The sequence below is a fragment of the Talpa occidentalis genome, unplaced genomic scaffold, assembly GCF_014898055.3.
Source record: "Talpa occidentalis isolate TD23 unplaced genomic scaffold, MPIMG_talOcc4v2.1 talOcc4.17, whole genome shotgun sequence".
Lineage (NCBI taxonomy): Eukaryota > Metazoa > Chordata > Mammalia > Eulipotyphla > Talpidae > Talpa > Talpa occidentalis.
Window position 1 is genome coordinate 39,417,875 of NW_023601754.1, and position 23,769 is coordinate 39,441,643.

Here is a 23,769-nt window from a genome sequence, read left to right on the forward strand (position 1 = left end):
TTCTCCCACGACATGCTCCGTGGCGCGCAGGCCCTGGTTCAGGGCTGCAGGGAGGCATGTGAGGCACAAAGGGCCAGCCCCAGCAGGCTCCCAGGGGCAGCCCCTGCCATGCTGCTGCAGCCCACCCCCCCTTACAATGTTACACCCGCCCACTGCAGGACCACCGGAGCAGAGGGCCTCTGGCTGCGTTGAGGCTGCCTCTGGCTGTGGCTCCCACAAGCCCACCAGCCCTCGAGCTGTTCTGAGGTCAGGCCAGGCCAGTCCTTCGTGGGCACCTGGAGGACAAGTAAAGTATCAGGCTTTTCTGCCCTCCCACCATTAGGACTGATGATGGATCCTTGTGGTCCTGAATGCATGCTTGATGGTGGGCACCTGGAAGAGGGTATGGGCATGCATAAATGGGTACACCTGGGCTGAGAGACTGGGCTTATAAGGGCAGCTTCACGGGGACGCCAAGAGAACCACGAGAGAACCACAAGAGAAGCAGAGAGAACGCCGGAGAGCCCAGACAGAGTAAAGACTTGCTGGGGGCTGGGAGGCCTGCCAGCCATATAAGGCCTGCCAGCCTCCCAACCCCCCAGCCCCCCAGCACCCCTGCCTGCTGTGTACCTGGTAAATCCCAACAAAAGCCTGAAAAGCCACCGAGGTCTCCAGGACTCTCGTCCTTTACCCTAACTACTGCATCAGAAAACCTGCTCCGTGGTCTCCTGCCATTATAGCACCACACGCCCCTGTGCCTGGCTTCTAGAATGGACGGATCGAACCAGGTGTGAACTGGTGTTAAATGTTCCAGTCAGCCACGGAATTGAAAACCCAATCAGACTCGTAGGTGGGGAATCTGAGAGAGGAGATAAAGCAGGGCAGGAGCCGGCTTGGGATACTGTCTCTGTTCCTGGCCTCCAAGGGAGGAAAGAATAAGGATCATGAGCTCATGAGCTGATGGCAGAAGAGACGTTTAAATGCTTGGCAAAGGCTAAGTGGGCTGCCCTGCATCCAGCCTGCCTCTGACAGGGCCTGAAGGGAGCACCAGAGGCCTGGAGTCGCAAAGCGCTGTTTGTTTGTTGGTGTGTGTTGGGTCAAAGGAACTGATCAGGTTTTTTCTGCCCTCCCGCCATGAGCATCAATGATCGACACCTGTGGTCGTACACGCGCGCCTGGTGGCGGCGCCTGGAGTGTGGGGTGGGCGAGTGTGAGCGGGTGCAGCTGAGCTTGGAGACTGAGCATGTAAGGGGGGCAGCAGGGGACCGTGTGGCGGGGTGCAGGAGAGGCCAGGAGAGGGCGCCAGAGAGCCTGGAAAGAGTGAAGATTCGCTGGGGGCTGAGACCTGCCAGCCTCCAGGCCCCCAGACCTCTCTGCCTGCCCTGCGCCTGCTTTGCTCACTACAAATGGGGTAAAAGGATCATTAAAAGCCTGGGAAAGCCACTGAGGGCTCCAGGACTCCTGCTTTACTTGTCCTCCCGGATCACAGAAAATCTGCTCCGGGCCAGCCTGGTGCTACAGGGAGGCCAGCGCTCAGGATGCTGCAAGGCGCCTGGTAATCAGAGGTGAGTGGCCTACTGGCCAGCAGTGATGGGGTGACAGGCACTCTGTGACTGGGTCACCTCTGGTAGGTGTTCATGGCTCCTGGCGCGGCCTCCCAGTGCTGCTGCCTCCATGGCTGTCTGGCCCAGCCCCAGGCACTGGCCATCCCGGCCTTCAGGCTGCAGCTGTGGCTGCAGCGGCGTCATCTCAGCTGCCTTGCAAGTGAGGCCTCCAGCTGCTACTGGGAGTTGGATCCCAGCCCGCATTCCAGGCCCTAACTGATGGGACGGGGCCATCTTGAATGACCTTTGGTTTGGGACTTCTGCACACTGTGGACACCACCTGGGTGAGAGTCGGCTGCCTGTGCCGTGGAAACTTTACTGTTTTTTTTTTTTTTAAGATTTATTTATTTATTTATTTATACAAGCACTGGGTACAGTCAGAAGCACGGGAGGGTGAGAGGATTCACCAGAGCCAGAGCGGGGAACAGAACAGGCAGACTGATGAAGTACGCTGCTGAAGGGAGCAGCGGGCGCAGCAGGAGAGGTCTGTGTGCCATGTGGGACCCCCACCCCCACCCCGCCAGCAGGTTCGACCCCCAGCGGGGGATCAAACTGGCACTGCAGAGGTTGCGGGCAGCTTCGCAGCCCAGCGCTCAACTGCTGCGCCACCAGGGGAGGCCTATGTGGAAACTTTCCTGTTAACTAAATCCCATTATTGTTCCCTGAGCCCAGTGGCCTTGCAATTGCGTGTGGCTGAGAAGCCAGAGATCTGTCCTCTACCCGGGCAGGTAGTATCCCGCTGCAGCGCTTTCAAAACAGTCACCAGCTAGCTGCAGCCCGCAGGCCCAACATGACCTGCTCCTTTTTTTTATAAAGTCTCCCTGGAAGTCAGCCCGGGGGCTTAGACTCTTGGCTTGACTCTGGCACTGCTGACATTCTGGGCCAGCTCATTCTGCTGTGGCGGTGGCCGCACAAGCAGCAGGGTGTTTGGTAGCACCTTGGCTTTTACACTAGACACCTAGTGTCCCCTGAACAGTGACAACCAGAATGTCTCCTGGGGTTGGGGTTGGGAAGGCAAAAATGTCCTTGGGAACCATGGTTGATGCATTATTGGTTTTCCCGTTAGATTATATGACCCACAGATTGTGATGTATTAAGGTCCTTCGAGAAAGTTGGTTGATTCCTTTTGCCATTTGAGAAGAGGGGTGCAGGGGAAGAGAGGTGTGAAAATGGGGATGGAGAACACATGGGCTATGGTGGTGACTGGGAGTGCTTGGGTGGAGGGAGGGGCTATGGTGACCACACCCTGGGAGGGGGCAGCCTGTACTTCAGGTCACTAACAAGGATGTAAAATAATGTTACTTCAATGGTAATTTTATCTTTTTTTAAATTTTTTTTTAAAATTTCCTCTGAAGAGGAAATGCAAATGGCCAACAGGCATATGAAAAAATGTTCAACATCACTTGTCATCAGGGAAATGCAAATCAAAACTACCATGAGATACCATCTTACACCAGTGAGAATGACACATATTATAAAACTAGCAACAACAAATGTTGGCGAGGGTGTGGAGAAAAAGGAACTCTCCTGCACTGTTGGTGGGAGTGCAAACTGGTCCAACCACTGTGGAGAGCTGTGTGGAGATTTCTGGACCTACTAAACATAGAGCTTCCATATGATCCAGCAATTCCACTCCTAGGTATTTACCCAAAGGACACAGAAACATCAATTCCAAAGAGCACCTGCACCCCTATGTTTATAGCAGCACTGTTTACAATAGCTAAGCTTTGGAAACAACCCAAATGCCCAAAAATAGATGACTGGATCAAGAAGATGTGGCACATATACACCATGGAATATTACTCAGCATTCAAAAAAGATAAACACATGCCATTTGCAGCAACATGGATGGCGCTGGAAGGGATCATGCTCAGCGAAATAAGCCAGAAAGAAAAAGAAAAATACCAGATGGTCTCACTCATAGCAGGAATCTAGAAAACTTAAATAAGGGACCAGGAAAATGAATAACTATAAGAAAGTGAAAATCAAAATCAACAAAAAACTATGAACCAGAGACACTTTTAGGGGGGAGGGGGCGGGAGGGGAGGGATTGGGGTCAGAATGGGGGGGGCTGCAATTGTATGGGGAATATAAAAATAAAATTTATTATTTTAAAAAAAATAAAATAAAAAATTAAAAAAGATTTTTATTTATGCAAGAACTGGGGTACAGGTCAGAGGCAAGGGAGGGTGAGAGAATTCACCAGAGACAGATCGGGGAGCAGAACAGGCAGATGACTGAAGACACTGCTGAGGGGAGCAGCGGGTGAGGCAGGCGAGGTCTGCTGCGCCATGTGGGAATCTCCCTGGCCGGCCGGGAATCGAACCCGCACTGCAGAAGCCGTGGACAGCTTCACAATGCTGCGTTCAACCCGCTGCGCCACCGGGGAGGCCCTCAATGGCAATTTTAAAGGGGGGCATACAAGAGACATGGTAGATTAGGGAAACAAACTACCAAGGGTAAAACCAATCTCTTTAATAGTTTCTACAAAATGCTTCAAAAACAACTCGTTTTACAAAAGAGATAAAAAAGCAGTTTACAAAATTCCAATGATTCTTAAGACAAGGCAGGTGCTCAAGCGGACAATTACAAAAAGCAAGGTGAAGGCAGACTTTCTTTTCCACCCAGCTGGAAAAATGTTCAGTCTTGCTGGAGGGAGTGGGTGACCATACATTCCTGGAGAGGCTCATGTTCAGAAATGAATACACGAGCCACTATATCCTAAACCCCCTGTGGAAGGCACCCACCTGCTCTACAGAAATAACAGAACAGGCAACAACACATGTGCAGCAAATATATGCAATTATTTCTATAATAACAATCCTGAATTTTCGTTCGTGGAAGACTGGATTGTGTTAGGTCACGATCTGGCTTTATTATGTAAGTCTAAAGCTAAGCGGCCAGATCTGAGGTACTGACTATACATTGCCAAGCTTGGAAAAGAGGCTACACTTCCATGTGTAACCCTATTTAAACTTCCCTGCACCCCACAAGATCAGCCAAGCGACCTCCCAGATACAGGCCTGATTCTCGTGTATGGAGAAAAACAGGGGAGACGTTCGCTGTCAGAGAATAAATGTGGGTCTTTTTTCTTTTTAAACTTTCACGGAAAGTGGGGTGCTGTCTGCCTCGGGTTCTGCTAAAACTTAAATTCAGAATCGAATCTTCAGGTCTTTCAGAGATAGGTATACACGAGCCGAAATCAAACAGGATCCCTCTTAACACTGTCATTCAAAATAGGTTACAAATGGCTAGGAGGCTGGCACTGTGGCACGATCCTGCCTGCCTGGCTTCACCAATTCTTTAATTCTTCGGATGGGTTCTCTAAGAACAGGCATAACTTAAGAATCGTTATGGAATACATGTCAGTGCAGATAAAATTCAATAATCATTTCCTTTTTTACAAAACGCAAGGGTTTTTGTTAAGTTGTCCTCCAATGGGTTGACTGATTTATGTACCACGTAATCCATGTTCACCCTGAACTTATTTCAAATATGTATTTCCTACAGCGCGGGGCAGAAATGGAATCCACCGAATGATGATTCCAATTGTCGTGAATTTCTAGACCGTGAGGTGTGAGCAAATGGCCAAGTGCAGAGACATCACGGCAGAGTCAAAATACGCTGACATCTCAGTTCCCCTTTCAGTCGGTGAGTTATTTGAGTGTCAACTTTTCAAAGTGTCCACATTCTGTTATGTTTCTAAACAAATGGACAGATTTCAGGTCATGAACCATTTTATTGTGGATTAAAATTTTTTTTCTTTTAATAAGTCGCTAGATTTTACTTGCTATTTTTATTGTGAGAGTCACAAGCCCTGAGTACAAGGAATTATTTTTTATAGCTAAGCTGATTTGGTTCCTGTCCTTTTCCAAATTCGGTAGAAGGGCTGTGCTCGCCTGTCACTGTGACTGTATCTTGAAGAGTTAGATTTAATCTGTACAATAAATACTCTGGGACTAGAGGAATTAGATAGTGTAGTTTTTTTTTGTTGTTGTTGTTCTTACTTCATTCGGGAAAATTCTTTTCCAGGATTTCAGAATACTGTAAAAAAAAGCTTAAGATAACCAACATTTCTACGTCTTACTAAATCAAAGTTGAGTATGTGTACGTATCTGTGTATATAAGTTTAAGAAAATATTTAAGATGCTTTTCTACAATTTCAGATATACTACGGAAAAGTTTAATATAAACAGTCTCGATTTACTAAAGGAGACGATCTGTGTGTAAATATATGAAAATATTTTCCCCAAGACTCAGATACCGTATGGAAAGTCGAGTATAAATTTCTAGACCGATATACATGGAGTTTCTTATTTCATACCCTATACACAGGGCAGTTCTGAATGGTTTTCTCAGTTCCACAGCATCAAGGACACAGGCAATTCCCTCTATCCCCTGGGCCAATCTCAGCCTTTTGCCCCTCTAGCTGCAAAACATCCACAATTCCAGTTATCACAGAGACTTACAGATTCGCATGTTGTCTACGAGGATCATTTCCTTCCATTTTGCCAGGAAAGAAAATTGTAGACTTTGCCCTGATCTGTGCCCAAGACCAGGCACACTTGTCCAGATGCAAAACAAATTAGAGCAGGCCACAAGGCACCGAGTCTGTGGGCAGCAGGCCATCCTGGCACAGGGAGAATGGTAACACCCACAAGAAGAAACAGCAGTGTCTGCCACAATATCGCCTTCTTGCTTTAAATCTCCACTCATTTGCGATGCTTGAGTTTCTCTTGTTAGGGTGCAGTCTCTTTTAAGGCTTTTACTCCCTGGCTTTGCACTTACTTTGTGGGAGCTCCTCTGTACACTTGAGTGGAATGCTTATTCGTCTTCATTCTTCCGATCAACAAATATTTACTAGCAACTCACCAGGCACAGGCAGTGCATCAAGCAGAGAGGTCAGAATGAATCCTGACCTTTACACATATCGACAGAGGTCAGCTTTTAATTGACCTTCTTCACTGTTTTCTACACCGACTGAAAGACGTGTATCTCTGCATATACATCTTAGTCATATCCTACACATTTCAACATGTTTTTCTCTTTTCCCTTGTTTTTTTTTTAAAGACTTACGCATACAAGAGCTGGGGTGCAGGCCAGAGATGCAGGGGTGAGAGGACTCACCAGAGACAGAGCGGGGAGCAGAACAGGCAGACTGACTGAAATGCACTGCTGAGGGGAGCAGCGGGCGCGGCAGGAGAGGTCTGTGGGTCACCTCCCAGGCTGGGGATCGAACTCGTGCTGCAGTGGCTGCGGATAGCTTCATAATGCTGTGTCTTAACCCCTTGAGCCACCACAGAAGCCCCTGCCCTTCATTCTTAATGGTAATTTTCCTTGATCTACTTTTTAACATAAAATTTTTACAGATCTCCTTTAATTCTTCTTGCAGAGAAATGGATTTTGGCTAAGGCTTTGGTATTTTCTGATTCCCCACAAAATGGCCTCTTTAGTTTTTTGAAAGGTTTAAATAAATCGTCTAAATCTTTTCACTGACCTCACAGCAACCTGCTTCTATTCAGCTGAGAGTCTATATCCCCTCATGAGGCAAAAAGGCAAAGTATGAATAAAAGCTTAAGTTTTTAATTTTTCTGTGGAAGGAATTACCTCACACTCAAAAGTGACAAAGATGATGTAGGAAATTTCCTACAATCCCAGCACGCGTAAAGCGTCCCTCTCATATGAGCTCTAAAACGCAATGAGGGGGCCTCCCCGGTGGCGCAGCGGTTGAGCGCTGGGTTGCGAAGCTGCCCGCGGCCTCTGCGGCGCCGGTTCGATCCCCGGCTGCTCCCCGGCCACTGGAGGAGGGTCCCACATGGCGCGCAGACCTTTCCTGCCGCCCGCTGCTCCCCTCAGCAGTGTACTTCGGTCCTTCTGCCTGCTCTGCTCCCCACTCTGGCTCTGGTGAATTCTCTCACCCTCCCGCGCTTCTGACTGTACCCAGTGCTTGTATAAATAAATAAATAAATCTTTAAAAAAAAAAAAAAAAAAAAAAAAAAAAACGCAATGAGGAAAATAAAAATGTTCTTATTTAGCACACTATTATTATTATTTAGCACTATGAGTCAGACACTATTCTAGGAACTATAATTACTTAACCTTCACAACGGTACTAAGAAATGTGGTGCTGATACTACTACTTTATAAATGAGAACAGGTAGAGTTAAATTTGCCCGATGAGACGTGAGTTACAATGGAAGGCAAGGTAAAACCTGACGTGGGCTTAATCCTTCCCATTCTCAGGTTCATCTGAGAGGATAAGCTTGCAAATATTTAAGGAGTTCTGAATGGAAAAGGAAGAATTTGCTGCACAAATTTGCTGCATTTTTTTTTTACATTAATGTAGTCTTCTTGAAGTGTGACTTACCAGACGAAAAACAAGTAAATTGGCACCCCAGGTATAAATATGTATCTCCTGACCACCCAGAATGGCTAATGACCCTGCTGTTGAGAAAGATTTAAAGATTGTCTCTAATACATTCGCTGCTTCTTAAAGCTTCTCATTTTCTTTATATTCATGGAGTTTTTCAATTTTTCACCAACTGAACTGATAGCTAATAAATTCCAGAACACTCACAAACTCCTCTCAATCCCTAACATTGATAAATTTTCTCATCGGTAACAAAAATACGTCCAGTAAATTCTAACCCTTACGTGACACAGTGATTCTCGAACACTTTCCCCTATTCTTTATACCTCAGGGGCTTTACTTATGTCTTACCGGGATGAATTTTAAATTCTGAGTGACCCCACGTTTCCTCACTCACTCCTCTGCCCTAAGTGGATCCTCTGATGCTGAGTAAGGTGGGAGCCCCGGAGGAAGGCCTTCCCACAGTCTTTACACTCATAGGGCTTCTCACCGGTGTGAATCTTTTGGTGTCGACTCAGTTCTGAGCCACGACCGAAGGCCTTTCCACATTCCTTACACTCGTAGGGCTTCTCACCACTGTGACTTCTCTCATGATGAGTCAGCTCTGACCGTCGAATAAAAGCCTTCCCACACTGCTTACATTTATGGGGTCTCTCACCCGTGTGAATTTTTTGATGTCGAATGAGCTCTGTGCTACAAGTGAAGGCCATGTCACATTCCCTGCACGGATAGGGCTTCTCGCCTGAGTGCACTCGGAGGTGTCGGGTAAGTTCTGAGCCTCGGCGAAAGGCCTTCTCGCATTCCTTGCATTTATATGGCTTCTCACCGGTGTGAACACTCTGATGGCGGATAAGATGGGAATCGGAGATAAAGGCCTTTCCGCACTCCGTGCATTTATGGGGTTTCTCACCGGTGTGAATTCTCTGATGGAGACTCAGCTGTGAGGCACAACTGTACACTTTCCCGCACTCCTTACACTCAAAGCGTCTCTCCCCAGTGTGGAGAATCTGATGCAGGCTGAGCTGGGTGTCGTAACGGAAAGCTTTCCCACATTCTTTACATTGGTGGGGTTTCTCACCAGTGTGGATTCTCTGATGTCGAAGAAGGTGTGAGGGGCGGGTGAAGGCCTTGCCACACTCCTTACACTCGTAGTATTTCTCATCGGTGTGAATTCTCTGATGCAAGTTGAGTTGTGAGGTTGATGGAAAGGCTTTCCCGCACTCCTTACATTTATAGGGTTTCTCACCGATATGAATCCTTTGATGTTTGCTAAGTTGGGAGCTAGACTGGAAGCCTTTCCCACATTCCTTACACTTATGAGGTTTCTCACTAGTGTTCACGCTCTGACGTTTCCGAAGTTCAGTGTCACAAACTAAGGCATGCTTCTTGCCGTTACTTTTTTTGTTCTCGTGAATTCTCTGATGTTTCATCAAGTCTGATCCACTAGGAAAGGCTTTCCCACATTCTCCACATTTGGAGTCTTTTTCCTGACGAAGGCCTCTTCCATGTGGAATAGGGTGTGGCTGGCTCCTGGAAGCTTCCTTACGGTCCTGGCTTTCACAAGACTTTGCTCCAATATGAGCCGTCTGAGGGGCCCTGGGGACCGTGGAAGTGGGCCTTTCTCGAGAGGCTGCCCTGCCCCGTGTGCAATGTGCCTCCTGTCGTCCCAAGCAGCATCTGACTTCTTTGCTACCTCGCACTCCGGGGTTCTCAAGGCGAGAGCTTGTAAGTGTATCTGTTACCTCCTCCTGGGGTGATTTAATTTCAACGCTTTCCTCTTTTATAGATACATTCTGGGTTTCTCTTCTGAACTCCCAATCTGTAAGATAACAGGAAAGACAACTGGAGGTATCGGCACATGAGAGCAGAAAGGGAAGTTCTAAGGTAGACACGACAAACTAAAAACAGTAATTTTCACAGTTGTGTGCTCTAATTTGAAAAAAAGCCAAAGGCGTGGGGGCGATGGAGACAGAGGAGAGAGAAAAGGCGAGAAACTGAAGAAAAGGGTGGCTGTTCACCTTCAGTGAGAATCAGAATCAGCTGGGGAAGCTGTTAAAAACATAAGCCCAGGAGAAGTCCCTGGTGGCGCAAGGGGTTAAGACGAAACCTATGAGGCTGTCCGCAGCCACTGCAGCATGGGTTCGATCCCTGGCCAGGGAGCTACCCACATGGCGTGGCAGACCTCTCCTGTCTCGCCCGCTGTTCCCCTCAGCAGTGTATTTCTGCTCCCCACTCTCTCTGGTGAATCCTCTCAACCCTCAGCCCCCCATACCTCTGGATCCCCACCTGCCATGGCCTCCCAGGAGTCACCCCCTCTCACCTGGGCACCATTCTGCTGTCTCCTTCCTCTTCACCATCCAGGGCTCCTTCCCCTGTTCCAATAAGGAAATCACATCTGGCTTAGAATCAGAGAATCCTGCTCAGGGAAGAAAAGGGGGAGAAAGTTATATGGTAGGTGTCCCAGAATGAACATCAATCCATGACCAAGATACAAGAGTAGGCAGATTAGGGTGAGAGGAACAAGTGAGGGTCACAGGACGGAAAAAGACAAAGTTGTCCCATAGAGCACAGATTTCTGACTTCTCTTCAGTAAGCAGGAATCGTTAACTCAGCCCGGCCCTTGAAAAGCACTCACAAGAAATTCATGAAAAAAGAACATAAAAATTCCAGAAGGTCAATTCTGAAATTTTTTTTTAAAAGATTTATTTATTCAAGAGCTGGGGTACAGGCCAGAGGCATGGGAGGGTGAGTGAATTCACCAGAGACAGAGTGGGAACAGAACAGGCAGATCAACTGAAATACACTGCTGAGGGGAGCAGCAGGAGTGGCAGGAGAGGTCTGCCACACCATGTGGGTTGCTTCCTGGCCGGCTGGGGATTGAACTCGTGCTGCAGAGGCTGCGGACAGCTTCACAGCGCTGTGCTCAACCCACTGTGCCACTGGGGAGGCCCAATTCTGAATTTTTGTTTTTGGGTGGGGGGCAGGTACACTTACCCAGGGAGAGCAGGTTATGATAAGTCTCCAACATGACATCTTGGTACAAACGTTTCTGAGCAGAGCGCAAACACTGCCACTCCTTTTGAGAGAAGTAAATGACAACATCTTTGAACTTCAAAGCCTGAAACCACAGATAAATATATTGTTAGTGAAAAAAAAATGAGCAAAACCTTTACACTGGGATCAAACGAAATGGAGAAAGCAAGTCAGTGGGAGAGAGCTGCTGGGGAGAGCTGCCGCAGACTGGTGCTGCCTACCTCATTCTTATTTTAGTTAGTTAATTTATTTTCTTACATCACTGTTCTTGATTTCTCCTAAGGTTTAGTCCCCATAATTCTCCCATCACCACAGTCCCCTGTGCTCTTCTCTCCTCTGTGCTGGCCCCTCTCACTCCATTCCCCAGCTGTGTCCTCAGATCTATGGTCAGCTTGCAACAAGTTTTGTCTCATTCCTGACCCTTTGATGGGTTTCTCTCTATTCACTATATCAAACTAAAAAGCTTCTGTGCAAGAAAAGAGACAGCAGCCAAAATGAAGAGATACCCTCCTGCATGGAAGAGAATATCTGCACACCCTACAACTGATAAGGGACTGAGATCCAGATCTATAAAGAGCTCACGCAACTCAACAAAAGCAAAGGAAACAACGCAGTCAAAAAATGGGCGGAATGGGCCTCCCCAGTGGCGCAGCGGTTGAGCGCTGGGTTGCGAAGCTGCCCGCGGCCTCTGCGGCGCAGGTTCCATCCCCGGCTGCTCCCCGGCCACTGGAGGAGGGTCCCACATGGCGTGCAGACCTCTCCTGCCGCCCGCTGCTCCCCTCAGCAGTGTACTTCGGTCCTTCTGCCTGCTCTGCTCCCCGCTCTGGCTCTGGTGAATGCTCTCACCCTCCCGCACTTCTGACTGTACCCAGTGCATGTATAAACAAAAAACAAACAAACAGGGCCTCCCCGGTGGCGCAGCGGTTGAGCGCTGGGTTGCGAAGCTGCCTGCAGCCTCTGCAGCGCTGGTTCAACCCCCGGCCGATGGCGAGGGTCCCACATGGCGTGCAGACCTTCCCTGCCGCCCGCTGCTCCCCTCAGCAGTGTGTTTCGTCAGTCTGCCTGTTCTGTTCCCTGCTCTGGCTCTGGTGAATTCTCTCACCCTCCCGTGCTTCTGACTGTACCCAGTGCTTGTATAAATAAATATAAAAATAAATCTTTAAAAAAAAAAAAAAAAAAAAACAAACAAACAAATAAATAAATAAAATATGCCTCTATTAAAAAAAAAAAAAATGGGCGGAAGTGGGCCTCCCTGGTATCACAGGGGTTAAAGTCTCAGCGCTATCAAACTATTGCCAGTCACTGCGGGATGAGTTCAATCCCTGGCCAGGGAGCTACCCACATGGCACAGCAGACCTCTCCTGCCTCGCCCGCTGCTCCCCTCAGCAGTGTATTTCGGTATATCTGCCTGTTCTGCTCCCCACTGTCTCTGGTGAATCCTCTTACCCTCCTGCACCTCTGGCCTATACCCCCGTTCTTGTTTGCATAAATAAATAAAAATAAATCTTTAAGGGCCTTCCTGGCAGTTCAAGGGGTTAAGTCTCAACACTATGAAGCTATTCACAGCCACTGCAGCATGAGTTCAATCTCGGGCCAGGGAGCTGACCCACAATAAAATAAATATTAAAAAAAAGGGCAAAAGACCTAAAAAGACACTTCTCCAAAGAAGCAATGCTTACATCCTTCTTAAACATGCCTGCAACTACAAAAGTAAATATTGATATCTCTGAAAACAGGATTTGAATATAACTTACATGCTTTCATCATTTCTTTAAAACTCAGCCTCATAAATAGGCCACAGTATTTAATCCTAATCAGTTTCCATGTCACTACACATTCTTAAATAGACATCATTTTTACCCTCCACACAACATTGACCTTAATTATTCAATGTTCTTGGGCCTCCCTGGTGGTGCAAGCGGTTAAGCACCACACTATGAAGCAGTCTGCAGCCTCTGCAGCATGAGTTCGATCCCCGGACAGCCAGGGAACTACCCACGTGGCACAGCAGACCTCTCCTGACTCTCCCTCTGCTCCCCTCCGCAGTGTATTTCAGTCAGTCTGCCTGTTCTGTTCCCACTGTCTCTGGTGACGAGACTGGCTTCAGATTCCATGAAGGGAAATCTGTTCCTATCTTCCTGCTTTTGGTACTCCAACGCTCTCTGAGAGTAACAAGTTACACGCAGTGTATGCAGAACAAACACCTTTCCCACCATCAGGAGCTGATCTGAGCCTGGAAGGGCTGGTTCTGAGCTGCCCTGGCCATACCCTGTTCTCTGACCTAGAGGACAGCCGCTAAGCCCCCAGTTGAGGAGGCACCAAGACATGGAGGGGTTCTGGGGCGCAGGGGCACGGGGTCCTTGGGCAGCTCTGTCCCTAGTCAAGGGCAGAGCCTGCCAGCCCCACACCTGTAGGCCTAACAGACACGGTGCATGCAAACACCTTGATTTTGCCTCCAAGACCGAGGTAGGGTTCTTAGGGCCCAAACTGCAGCCTCTCTCTGCAGAGACTTCCCCCGGAATTACCACTGGAGAGCCAGACAGGCTGCCTGGGACGGCAGGCCTGAGCAACCTCAGCAGCGTTCAACCAGCTGGATGCAGCCGCAGTGGCTTATGGTTCTCAGCATCCTTGCAGCGGGTACTTCCGGTTCCTACCCTTGACCACCCACAGCTCTCCAGCCTCATGTCCTTTCCTCTCTCAGCCTCACTGCTGGCAGGTAGTGTAACTGCACTTCGAGTATACGGTGCACAGAGCACTTTATATTCCTGGTGCCTCGTATGCGTTACTGGGATATCATGCAAAGGAAACGCGCTCGGAGAAGTGAAGTCAAGTGAGCGCCGGCAGTGCTGGGGTTTGAATCTAGACCTCGCCAGCTCTGCAAGGCCCACCTTCTACTCGTAGCCCTTGCAGATCAGCCAGGGCGCTCCTGGCCATCTGAAAGGACCATGATTTGGGCTCTGCACTCAGGAGCCGAGAACAGTCAGGCCCCTCTGTCACTGTGGAGCACCGCACTCCAGAAGGAGGACTCCAAGGAGGAAGGGGAAGGAAGGAGAGAAGCAGTTCTGCAAATGAAATTCCTGGATCCAACCATATCAGTCAAAGTCTCCCAAGACTCGAGTTCTGTGTCAGCACAGGGCACTGCCCTTAAAAGGCTCAGAATTAGAGGAGAAACAAAAGCAGCAGCAATCACGGGACATCAGGTTTTGCAGGAGGCTGGTTACCACGGCCAAGTCACCATCTGAAAAATAATGTTCTGAATGTTGTCGACATGTTGGAATGCAGTGAGCAGCTGGTGGAGGAGAGGAATCTGCAGAGGCTCAACCTAAGTCAAAACAGGAACTGAGCAGGGCTCACTTACTAGACACCCTCTGCTGAGCTGGGTGACCATGAGCTTTGACATTCGTGACCTTAAAGAGCAGCAACAAAGGAGCTGATGGGAGTCTAACGGGCCTGTACTGCCAACACCCGTGACTTCTACAACCACCCCTCACAAGTAGCACCACTATTCCTCAAGCTGGCAGGAAAAGTGCCTGACTTGCACCCCAGCAGTTGGTAGAAAGAAAACATTGTTCCCTGAGAAACTGTAACCACTTGGCCTGGCTCACATTCAGGAGACTGAGGAGAATCTAAAAAGCTAGCCATCCCCTTTAAGGTGGTTCTGGTGTGACAGTGCCTCTGGGAGAAGCCAACACAGATGTGCCCTAGAGGGACAACCTTCACAGCACTGCGCTCAACCCACTGTGCCACCAGGGAGGCCGAGGGACAACCTTCAAATGCAGTTCATGAATCCGTGGGAAAATTCCTAGGGGAGTGACGCAAGAGTCAAAGCAGGGGGCTTCCTGGTGGCACAAGGTGTTAAGACACAGCCTATGAAGCTGTCCGCAGCCACTGCAGCAAGAGTTCCATTCCTGGCCAGGGAGCTACCCACATGGCACAGCAGACCGCTCCTGTCTCGCCCATTGCTCCCCTCAGCAGTGTATTTCAGTTAGTCTGCATGTTCTGTTCCCCACTCTGTCTCTGGTGAATCTTCTCACCCCCTGCACCTCTGGTCTATACCCCAGTTCTTGTATGCATAAGTAAATATATCTTTAAAAAAAAAAGAAAAGGAGTCAAAGCAGCACCTTCCAGTGAGGACTTAAGTGTCACTAAAATGTACATTCACAATGGTTAACTATGTCAGGTGCATTTTACCTAAATCAAAAGTTAAATAAAATGCAGAGGGGCATAGTTCCCTGATCAGAGAGTGGAAATCAGGCATGCAACTATTCAACTTTCCACTGTTTGGAATTTTCCATAATAAAATGTTTGGGATCTAAAAAAGGAATAGAATTCCCAGGCAAAACAGACTAAACACCATTCCAAGAAGAGTGCATAAGTAAGTTGGAGGTAGAGAAGGCCAGAGTGGCCAGGAAGGAAAGGTCTGGAATGACAAGACTTTCCTGCCAGGACTAAACTTATTATTCTCTTTTAATACTTGGATTGCTGCACTAGCGAAAGCAGAATGTGCTTTATTTTTTTAATTTTTATGAATAAGAACCAGGGTATAAGCCAGAGATGTGAGGGTAAGAGGATTCACCAGAGAGAGGGAAGGGAGCAGAACAGGCAGACTGACTGAAATACACTGCTGAGGGGAGCAGCGGGCGAGACAGGAGAGGTCTGCTGTGCCATGTGGGTAGCTCCCTAGCTGGGGATCAAATTCAGGCAGTAGCGGTGATAGCACTGAGAATTAACCCCCAGGCCACCAGGAAGGCCCAGAGTGGACTTTTTAATCCAGAAAAGAAAGACGTTAGATTTAGTGTTTAGACTAAAAGGAATTCTTGATAACCAAGTAACCAGACTCGTCCAGGAAAATAACCTTGAATTTATAAATTGCAAACACTAAGCCATTCTTGAATCACTCCAAGTCATAGAAAAAAATCTAAACAAACATCACAAGTTAGGAATTTTACAGCTAACATCTCGTGGGCCTGTGTCACACCAGACACATTAAGGATTAAACTGGGCAAAAGTACTTTAGGAAAATATGAATGACTTTTCCATTTTTGTAGTAGGGAGGACCTTCTGGCATGGCATAAAGGGAGAAAACATATTTTGAAAACTGAATCTAAACACTCATGCAAAAATAGATTAATAGTAAAAAACATTTCTAAAACAACTTAGGCCAGAGACAAAATAAGCTATTGTATAAACTGTTGTTTAAAATAAACTGTGGCAGGCCTCCCCGGTGGCGCAGCGGTTGAGCGCTGGGTTGCGAAGCTGCCCGCGGCCTCTGCGGCGCCGGTTTGATCCCCGGCTGCTCCCGGCCACCGGAGGAGGGTCCCACATGGCGCGCAGACCTCTCCTGCCGCCCGCTGCTCCCCTCAGCAGTGTACTTCGGTCCTTCTGCCTGCTCTGCTCCCCGCTCTGGCTCTGGTGAATTCTCTCACCCTCCCGCGCTTCTGACTGTACCCAGTGCATGTATAAACAAAACAAACAAACAAAATAAATAAAAAAAAAAAAAAAAACATGCCTCTATAAAAAAAAAAAACAACTATTAAATAAATAAATAAATAAAATAAACTGTGGCTATTAAGATAGAGGGACCAGTTCTTAACAGCAGGTACAAAGGAAAAAGAGTAATTGCAAAAGGAGAGAGCAGATTTCATATAAAACTTCCAACAAGTACTTGAAAACATTTGTCCTGTAAATGTCAAAATAAAGAGCATTCTAAAATTTAAAAAATAATAATAAACCCAAAAAGGTAACATTCTAACAAGTCAGCAAAGGACATCAGTGGGCACTTTAGACATCCCAGTTCTACCATTTATTAACCATGTACTTTGGGGGCAAGGGAATTGCCAAAATCTATTTCCTCAAATGTCAAATTAGAATAATTCCACATTTCATCAAATCCGAGGTGTTACTGATTGTAAAGCCACCAGATCATGAATGAAACTATGAATTGCCAGGAATTGTAAAACCCCTCCCAATTTCAATGATGCTAAAATGTGGGGGGAAGGCAGAAATGCACCCATAGATTTAATGAAGTGTAGTCTTGATTGTCTCACAGGCTTGTTTTGTGGGTTCAACAAGATGAACACATATCAAGAACTTCCAAGTATTTGCCTCAGTAAACAAATGTTGTTTCTATTTGTAATACATCCCATTCTGAAAACAGAATTATATACCCACACTTACGTGCAGACAAAATAATTTGAAAATATTAATAGTGACATCTCTAGATGACAGAGCCATGGGTGATGGGTGACAAGGTTTCTTTCCTTTTTTTTTTTTTTTTTTTTATAGAGGCATGTTTTTATTTATTTATTTATTATATTTGTTTGTTTTGTTTATACATGCACTGGGTACAGTCAGAAGCGCGGGAGGGTGAGAGAATTCACCAGAGCCAGAGCGGGGAGCAGAGCAGGCAGAAGGGCTGAAGTACACTGCTGAGGGGAGCAGCGGGCGGCAGGAGAGGTCTGCGCACCATGTGGGATCCTCCTCCGGTGGCCGGGGAGCAGCCGGGGATCGAACCGGCGCCGCAGAGGCCGCGGGCAGCTTCGCAACCCAGCGCTCAACCGCTGCGCCACTGGGGAGGCCCTCTTTCCTTTTTTTTTTTGAATTAATTTTTTATACAAGAGCTGGGGTACAGGCCAGAGGCATGGGAGGGTGAGAGGATTCACCAGAGACAGAGCGGGCAACAGAACAGGCAGACGACCGAAATACACTGCTGAGGGGAGCAGCAGGCGAGACAGGAGAGGTCTGCCTCGCCATGTGGGATTCTCGCCGCCGGCCGGCTGGGATCGAACCCACACTGCAGAGGCTGCGTACAGCTTCATAGCGCTGCGCTCAACTGCCTGTGCCACCAGGGAGACCCTCCCTTTTTTTTTTTTTTTTAAAGATTTATTTATGCATACAAGAACTGGGGTGCTGGGTGTGAGAAGATTCACCAGAGACATACTGGGGAGCAGAATAGGTGGATCTATTAACATACACTGCCGAGGGGAGCAGCGGGTGAGACATGTGGGTCTGCTGCACCATGTGGGTTTCTCCCTGGCCGGCTGGGGATCAAACTAGTGCTTCAGAGGCTGCTACTGCTTCATAATGCGGTGCTTAACCCATTGCGCCACCAGGGAGGCCCTCCTTTTTTTTTTTTTTTTAAAGATTCATTCATGCATACAAGAACTGGGTGGGGTACAGGTCAAAGGTGTGGGAGGGTGAGAGGATTCACCAGAGACAGAGCGGGGAGCAGCACAGGCAGACTGACTGAAATACACTGCTGAGGGGAGCAGTGGGCAAGTCAGGAGAGGTCTGCTGCGCCATGTGGGTAGCTCACTGGCCCAGGATCGAACTCGTGCTGCAGAGGCTCCTGATAGCTTCATAGGTTGCGTCTTAACCCAGTGCACCACCAGGGAGGCCTGGGTGACAAGCTTTCTTAATTTTCTCAAGGTATGAAAGTTTTGCAAGACTCCTCTATGATTTTAATCACTACAAAGAGGGCATTTGGATTATTTCTATCTTGGGGAAAAAATACCTAGAGCAACTGTAGGTCATTTGGAAGAGGAGAACAAAGAAATTACTAAAGTGCGTAACCTTATATGTTACTCAGCTTCCCTGCCAAATCACTGGCATGTTCTGTTGATTCTTCTGGGAATCAACAAAGCAAAGGAAATGGACATATCAGATTATATGAGACTGTATGAACAGCAGACGCTCTGGTTTAGGTTCCTGACTGTTTTAGGAAAACTGCTCCACAAAAGTGTTCCCTCCTTTCTCCAAATCTCTACTGTAAATCTTTTATTTTTTTTTTTTTAAGATTTATTTTACAAGCACTGGGTACAGTCAGAAAAGTGGGAGGATAAGAGAATTCACCAAAGCCAAAGAGGGGAACAGTACAGGCAGACTGACGAAATACATTGCTGAGGGGAGCAGCGGGCGCGGCAGGAGAGGTCTGCGCACCATGTGGGACCCTCGCCGGCGGCCGGGGATCGAACCGGCACTGTAGAGGTTGCGGGCAGCTTCACAGCCCAGCGCTCAACCACTGCGCCACCGGGGAGGCCATGTAAATCTTTTAGACAGAATCTTGAAATAGGGCAGTGTCCAGAAAACCAAGAAGCCCTTTCCAAGAACAGAGTGGCAAGCACAACTCACCTCAGCCATGATTTTTGATTCAGGAGCTCTTCTCTCCTCTTCTGGATTCTTAGAGGAAAAAGGTGGAAAAAGAGTTAAGAAACCACGCCCTGGCCACACCAAGCACTAAGAGGCAAGCAAAAGCAGCCTGTAACCCCACTACTGGCTCCCATCATCACAATGCAAAGGGCCAAGATGGAGGGTCCTAGGAGAGGCTCTCAGCCTGGCCTCCTTCCTCCATAAGAACCGACTTTGGCATCTTACTCTGAGCCTGGCTCTGTGGCTCCATTTGGATTCCCTGTCTTCTATTCTGGGGTCATCTCATTGGGCCTGATCTCTGGCAGGCACAGGATGAAAGAAGAGAGAGGTGGAAGTAGGAGGGCTCCCAGCACCAAGCTCTGGAACCCCCCTGGGCAACAGAAACAGCCCCGAGAAGGCCATTCACAGAACTGGACAGCCTGTGCAGGTGGCTGTGTCAGCTGCCTCTGGACTCCGGCACACAATGGTAGTTACAGAGGCTGGAAACTTTTGTGGTCTGGTTTTGCTGGGCTCAGAAATGGGGAGAGGTTCAGTTGGACCAGTTGGTAAGCAGCACCAAGTCCAGGGCAGTTATAGAGCCATAATCAGGGCATTCAGGAGGCAACAAATTATGGATGGAGTAAAGGGGGATAATGAGAGTAGAACTGACACTGTGCAGAGGCACTGGTGACAGCTCCACAGAGCTCCACCAGTCTGCCCTCCAAAAACATACACTCTGGCCATTGATCCTGCAAGGCCCTCCCTCTGCTGCCCTGCTGGATGAACTCCTAGGCATCCCTCAAAACCCAGTTCCTACATTACCCATTCTAGGTATCCCGGGAAAGAGCACTCTTCCCTTGAGCAGCCCTCTGTTAACCCTCCAATGGGAACTCCTGAGGGCAGCCCTGGAAAGGGGACCCATCCTCTGGCAGACCTATCAGGAATGTACCAAGGGGGTGCCCTCCTCATTTCTCTGAAAGGCAAAGACAGTGACACCACTCTTGAAGATGTCACACACAGAGCCACAGAGGGTGTAGCTTAGATAGGGCACTCAAACACAGCCTGGCAGGCACAGATCGCACAGCATTAGCCATCTGGCCCACAATCTGCGACCTGAGAGCATCGCGCAGACTTTCGCTTAGGCAAGAGGCCAAACAGCTGCCAGGCTCTTGGGCTCCAAAAACCCCCTCCAGTGCCAGTGGGAAACCACTTGCACCAGCTGCTGGCACAAGGCCACCACCTGCCACCGGGGGCGTGAGGACAAGACACTTCCACACCCCCATCCTTTATTTTTGTTTTTTTAAGATTAATTTATATATGCATACAAGAACGGGGTACAGGCCAGAGGTGAGTATGTGTGTGTGTGCGGGGGTGGGAAGGGGGTGAGAGGATTCACCAGAGACAGAGTGGGGAGCAGAACAGGTAGACTGACCAAGTTACACTGCTGAGGGGAACCGCGGGCGAGACCAGAGAGGTCTGCCGCGCCATGTGGGTAGCCCCTGGCTGGGACTCGCACTCTTGCTGCGGCGGCTGCTGACAGCTTCACAGGTTGCATCTTAACCCCTTGCGCCACCAGGGAGCACCCACCCTTTACTTTTGGCTCGCAGGCACCCGTATTTGAAACTCCAGCGAGACCAGCCCCGCAACGGGACAGCCCACTGTCCACGTCTCCCTGGCCAGCGTGTCTATTCGAATCCGCCCAACCCGGTGAGCTAGGCCCGCCGGGATCGCGCCCAACTCCCGCCAACTCACCTTGGGGCAGCCGACTCCGGCCGGAAGCGGGAGGGCCGCGGGAAGGCAGCCCCGGGACTGCGCCCGCCAACGCCCCCAAGTCACTGCGCGCAGAGTCGGGGCGCTGCAAGGCTCCGGTCCGGTCCGGTCCAGTCCAAGCCGCGAAGCCCGGGAGGGGCGAGCCCACCGGCCAGGCGGCGTAAGTTCCGCGGCGGAAAGGACCGAGGGGATCCCAGCCCCGGGTCGGGGTCCGGGAGTGCCCCAACTTAGCCCGGCTTCAGCCGCCCCCGCCCCCAGGGCCTCGGGAGCAAGTCGCGGGCCAGGAAGCGCCAGGCGGTCCAGCCTCGAGGGGCGGGGGCAGGAGGGGGCGACCCCGGGCCACCCCACGAGCGAGGACTTCTCCTCCAGGACCGGGGCGTTTCAGCCCGTGGCGCCCCACGATCCCGGCTGAGCTGGACTCATCCTAACTTCAGCTGGGAGTTCATGCCCCAGCCGCCCACGCGCCCGGGAAGCGCCGCCCGCCATGCCCGGCGGCGGGGGACCTCCAGGCGCTGCTCCTGCAGCGGGACCACGTGGGCAGCGGCGGGGCGGGGCCGCCCTGGAGGCTTCTGGGAAATGTAGTCCTGCCTGGCGCGGGGCTGAGCCGGCGGAGGTCTGTTTGGCTGAGGATGGGGGAGTCTGAGAATGAGCTGGGAAGTTGAAGGACAACCTTGCCTGGGGGACTGGATTATGGGATAACAACCTACTGGTAGTGTAGAAATTCTGGCCTTTTACCCGGGCAGAGGAAGAACAAGCAGTACTTCAGGAATGGTGAGGTCGGGAAAAACTTTATTATTCATGTATGAGGTCCCAGACCTGGGTAGCACCATAGGGTCTGAGCACCGTTTTAAAGACAAAGAGTTCTTTTTTTTTTTTTTTTAATTTATTTATGCATACAAGAGCTGGGGTACAGGCCAGAGAGGGGGTGTGGTGTGGTGAGAGGAATCACCAGACACAGAGCGGGGAACAGAACAGGCAGACTGACTGAAATACACTGCTGAGGGGAGCAGCGGGCGAGACAGGAGAGGTCTGCTGCGCCATGTGGGTAGCTCCCTGGCCAGGGATCAAACTCATGCTGTAGAGGCTGCGGATAGCTTCATAGTGCTGTGCTGAACCCCTTGGGCCACCAGGGAGGCCCATCTGAAGCCTCTGTTTATATCCCCCTGCAGGGTACGCAACTTTCAAACCTGATTGGTCCATTTTCCAAACCAGCTGTCTCCAAGACTTGATTGGTGCCAGTGGGAGCTTGGACCTGACCTGTTTTCAAAACGGAATTCAAAAACGAATTCCTGGTAATGAGTCCAGTCTGGCGTGCATGTCTGCGCTGGAGCTAAGCAGGTAAGCCCTTCTGTGTCTGATGGTGAAGTCCAGGTTCAAACCTGGACTTGTCTCCAAAACTGCCTTTGTTTTCTTTCTTTGTCTCTTTTAAAAGATTTATTTATTTATGCATACGAGGACTGGTGTACAGGCCAGAGGTGCAGGGGGTGAGAGGATTCGCCATAGAGAGTGGGGAGTAGAACAGGCAGACTGACTGAAATAACACCACTGAGGAGAGTAGCGGGAGAGACAGGAGAGGTCCACTGCGCCATGTGGGTCAGCTCCCTGGCCAGATGGGGCTCTAACTCGTGCTGTAGAGACTGCGGACAGCTTCACAGTTCTGAGACTTGATCCTTTGTGCCACCACGGAGGCCCCAGATAACTTCTTTGAGCTTCCCTTCTTCCACCTCTCACATGTGGGCATCAGCCCTGCCCTAGAATAAATCTTACTGACTTTGACTATAAATTTGACCATCTCGTTTGCCACTTTTACTTCATCATTTTAATTTAAGTCAGACTAGTACTGTGCCTCATATTTCAGATCACTCAACTTATTCTCTACCCGCAGTCTGTGTCCCCTTAAGGAATTTCCTAACATAGAGGGAATCATGCTGGCAGGTGCTGGCAAGGCAGACACCACATCACTGAAGTTCTGGGCCAACAGGATGCAGCAAGAAAGTAAAATTTCACAAAGGTTGAGGTTAAATAGATTTAATTTGTATGTGATGCAGGCCTCTCTAAAACTTGCAGAAGTATCATGTTAAAAACAAACAAAAGAAAAAAAGAAAAAACCCAGTCCGTATACAGCCCTCTCTGCCAAACTCTTTAATAGAAACTGTCTTAGGAGCATTTCATAAAGTGGCTGCTCTTGTTCCTCGCAGTGGTTTCATTTAGTTTGAGGAGAAATAGCAGCTGGTTAAATATGAAACATAGTATGTTCTAGAAACAGCTGCTAAAGCTTCCTGGTGACCCAGGGTTCCCATCCAAAGCCTGGTGCAGCTGACGTTCATTCAAAGCAGTCAATCAAAATTGCCACCGTGGCTAATTTACTGTGGTTTGCCAAACTAAGAAAAATCAAGCTACTGAGAATGAATGAACAGTATCAAAAATGAAGAACTTTCATAAATAAATACTTCCTGTAGGAACCAACTAATCCATCCCTGGGAACTTAGCCATGAGAAATGAGAAGAAATCTAAACAAACACGTGTAGACGTTTATTTGTAAGCGTTCCAAATTGGACAAGCCAGGCATTCACAGCAAGTGACAGTAAACAGGCTGTGGTTGACTTTACCAGCAAGGGCAACAAGCTTCTGGAATATACAAAGGCCTGAATCAGTCTCCTAATAACTGAGCAAATGAAGGCGGGTGCCCAAAACATTCTCTGACTCCACTTACATGAAGTTTGAACACCAGAAAAATGAATCTCTGGAGATGGAAGTCGGAAGAGTGGTTATCGTAGAAGTGAAAGGAGCCAGGGGAACTTTCTGGGAGGGGATGGAATTATTATTCTTTTTTAAAAAAATATATTTATTTATTTATTTATTTATACAAGCGCTGGGAACAGTCAG

The 23,769-nt window shown here is 48.9% G+C and overlaps 1 protein-coding gene and 1 pseudogene across 1 annotated transcript in view; one reads left to right on the forward strand and one right to left on the reverse strand.

The window, feature by feature from the left end:
• Nucleotides 1–7,508: 7,508 nt before the first annotated feature.
• Nucleotides 7,509–23,769, reverse strand: part of ZNF568 (zinc finger protein 568) — a 35,904-nt gene continuing 19,643 nt past the window's right edge. The window contains exons 8-9 of the mRNA XM_054697100.1: nucleotides 21,711–21,716; nucleotides 7,509–9,433 (exon numbers count right to left, since the gene is read on the reverse strand). Coding sequence (XP_054553075.1) covers nucleotides 8,343–9,433; nucleotides 21,711–21,716 — 1,097 coding nt within the window. The 3' untranslated portion in view covers nucleotides 7,509–8,342. The remainder of the gene's footprint in view (nucleotides 9,434–21,710; nucleotides 21,717–23,769) is intronic.
• Nucleotides 22,189–23,769, forward strand: part of LOC119250195 (zinc finger protein 829-like) — a 38,673-nt pseudogene continuing 37,092 nt past the window's right edge.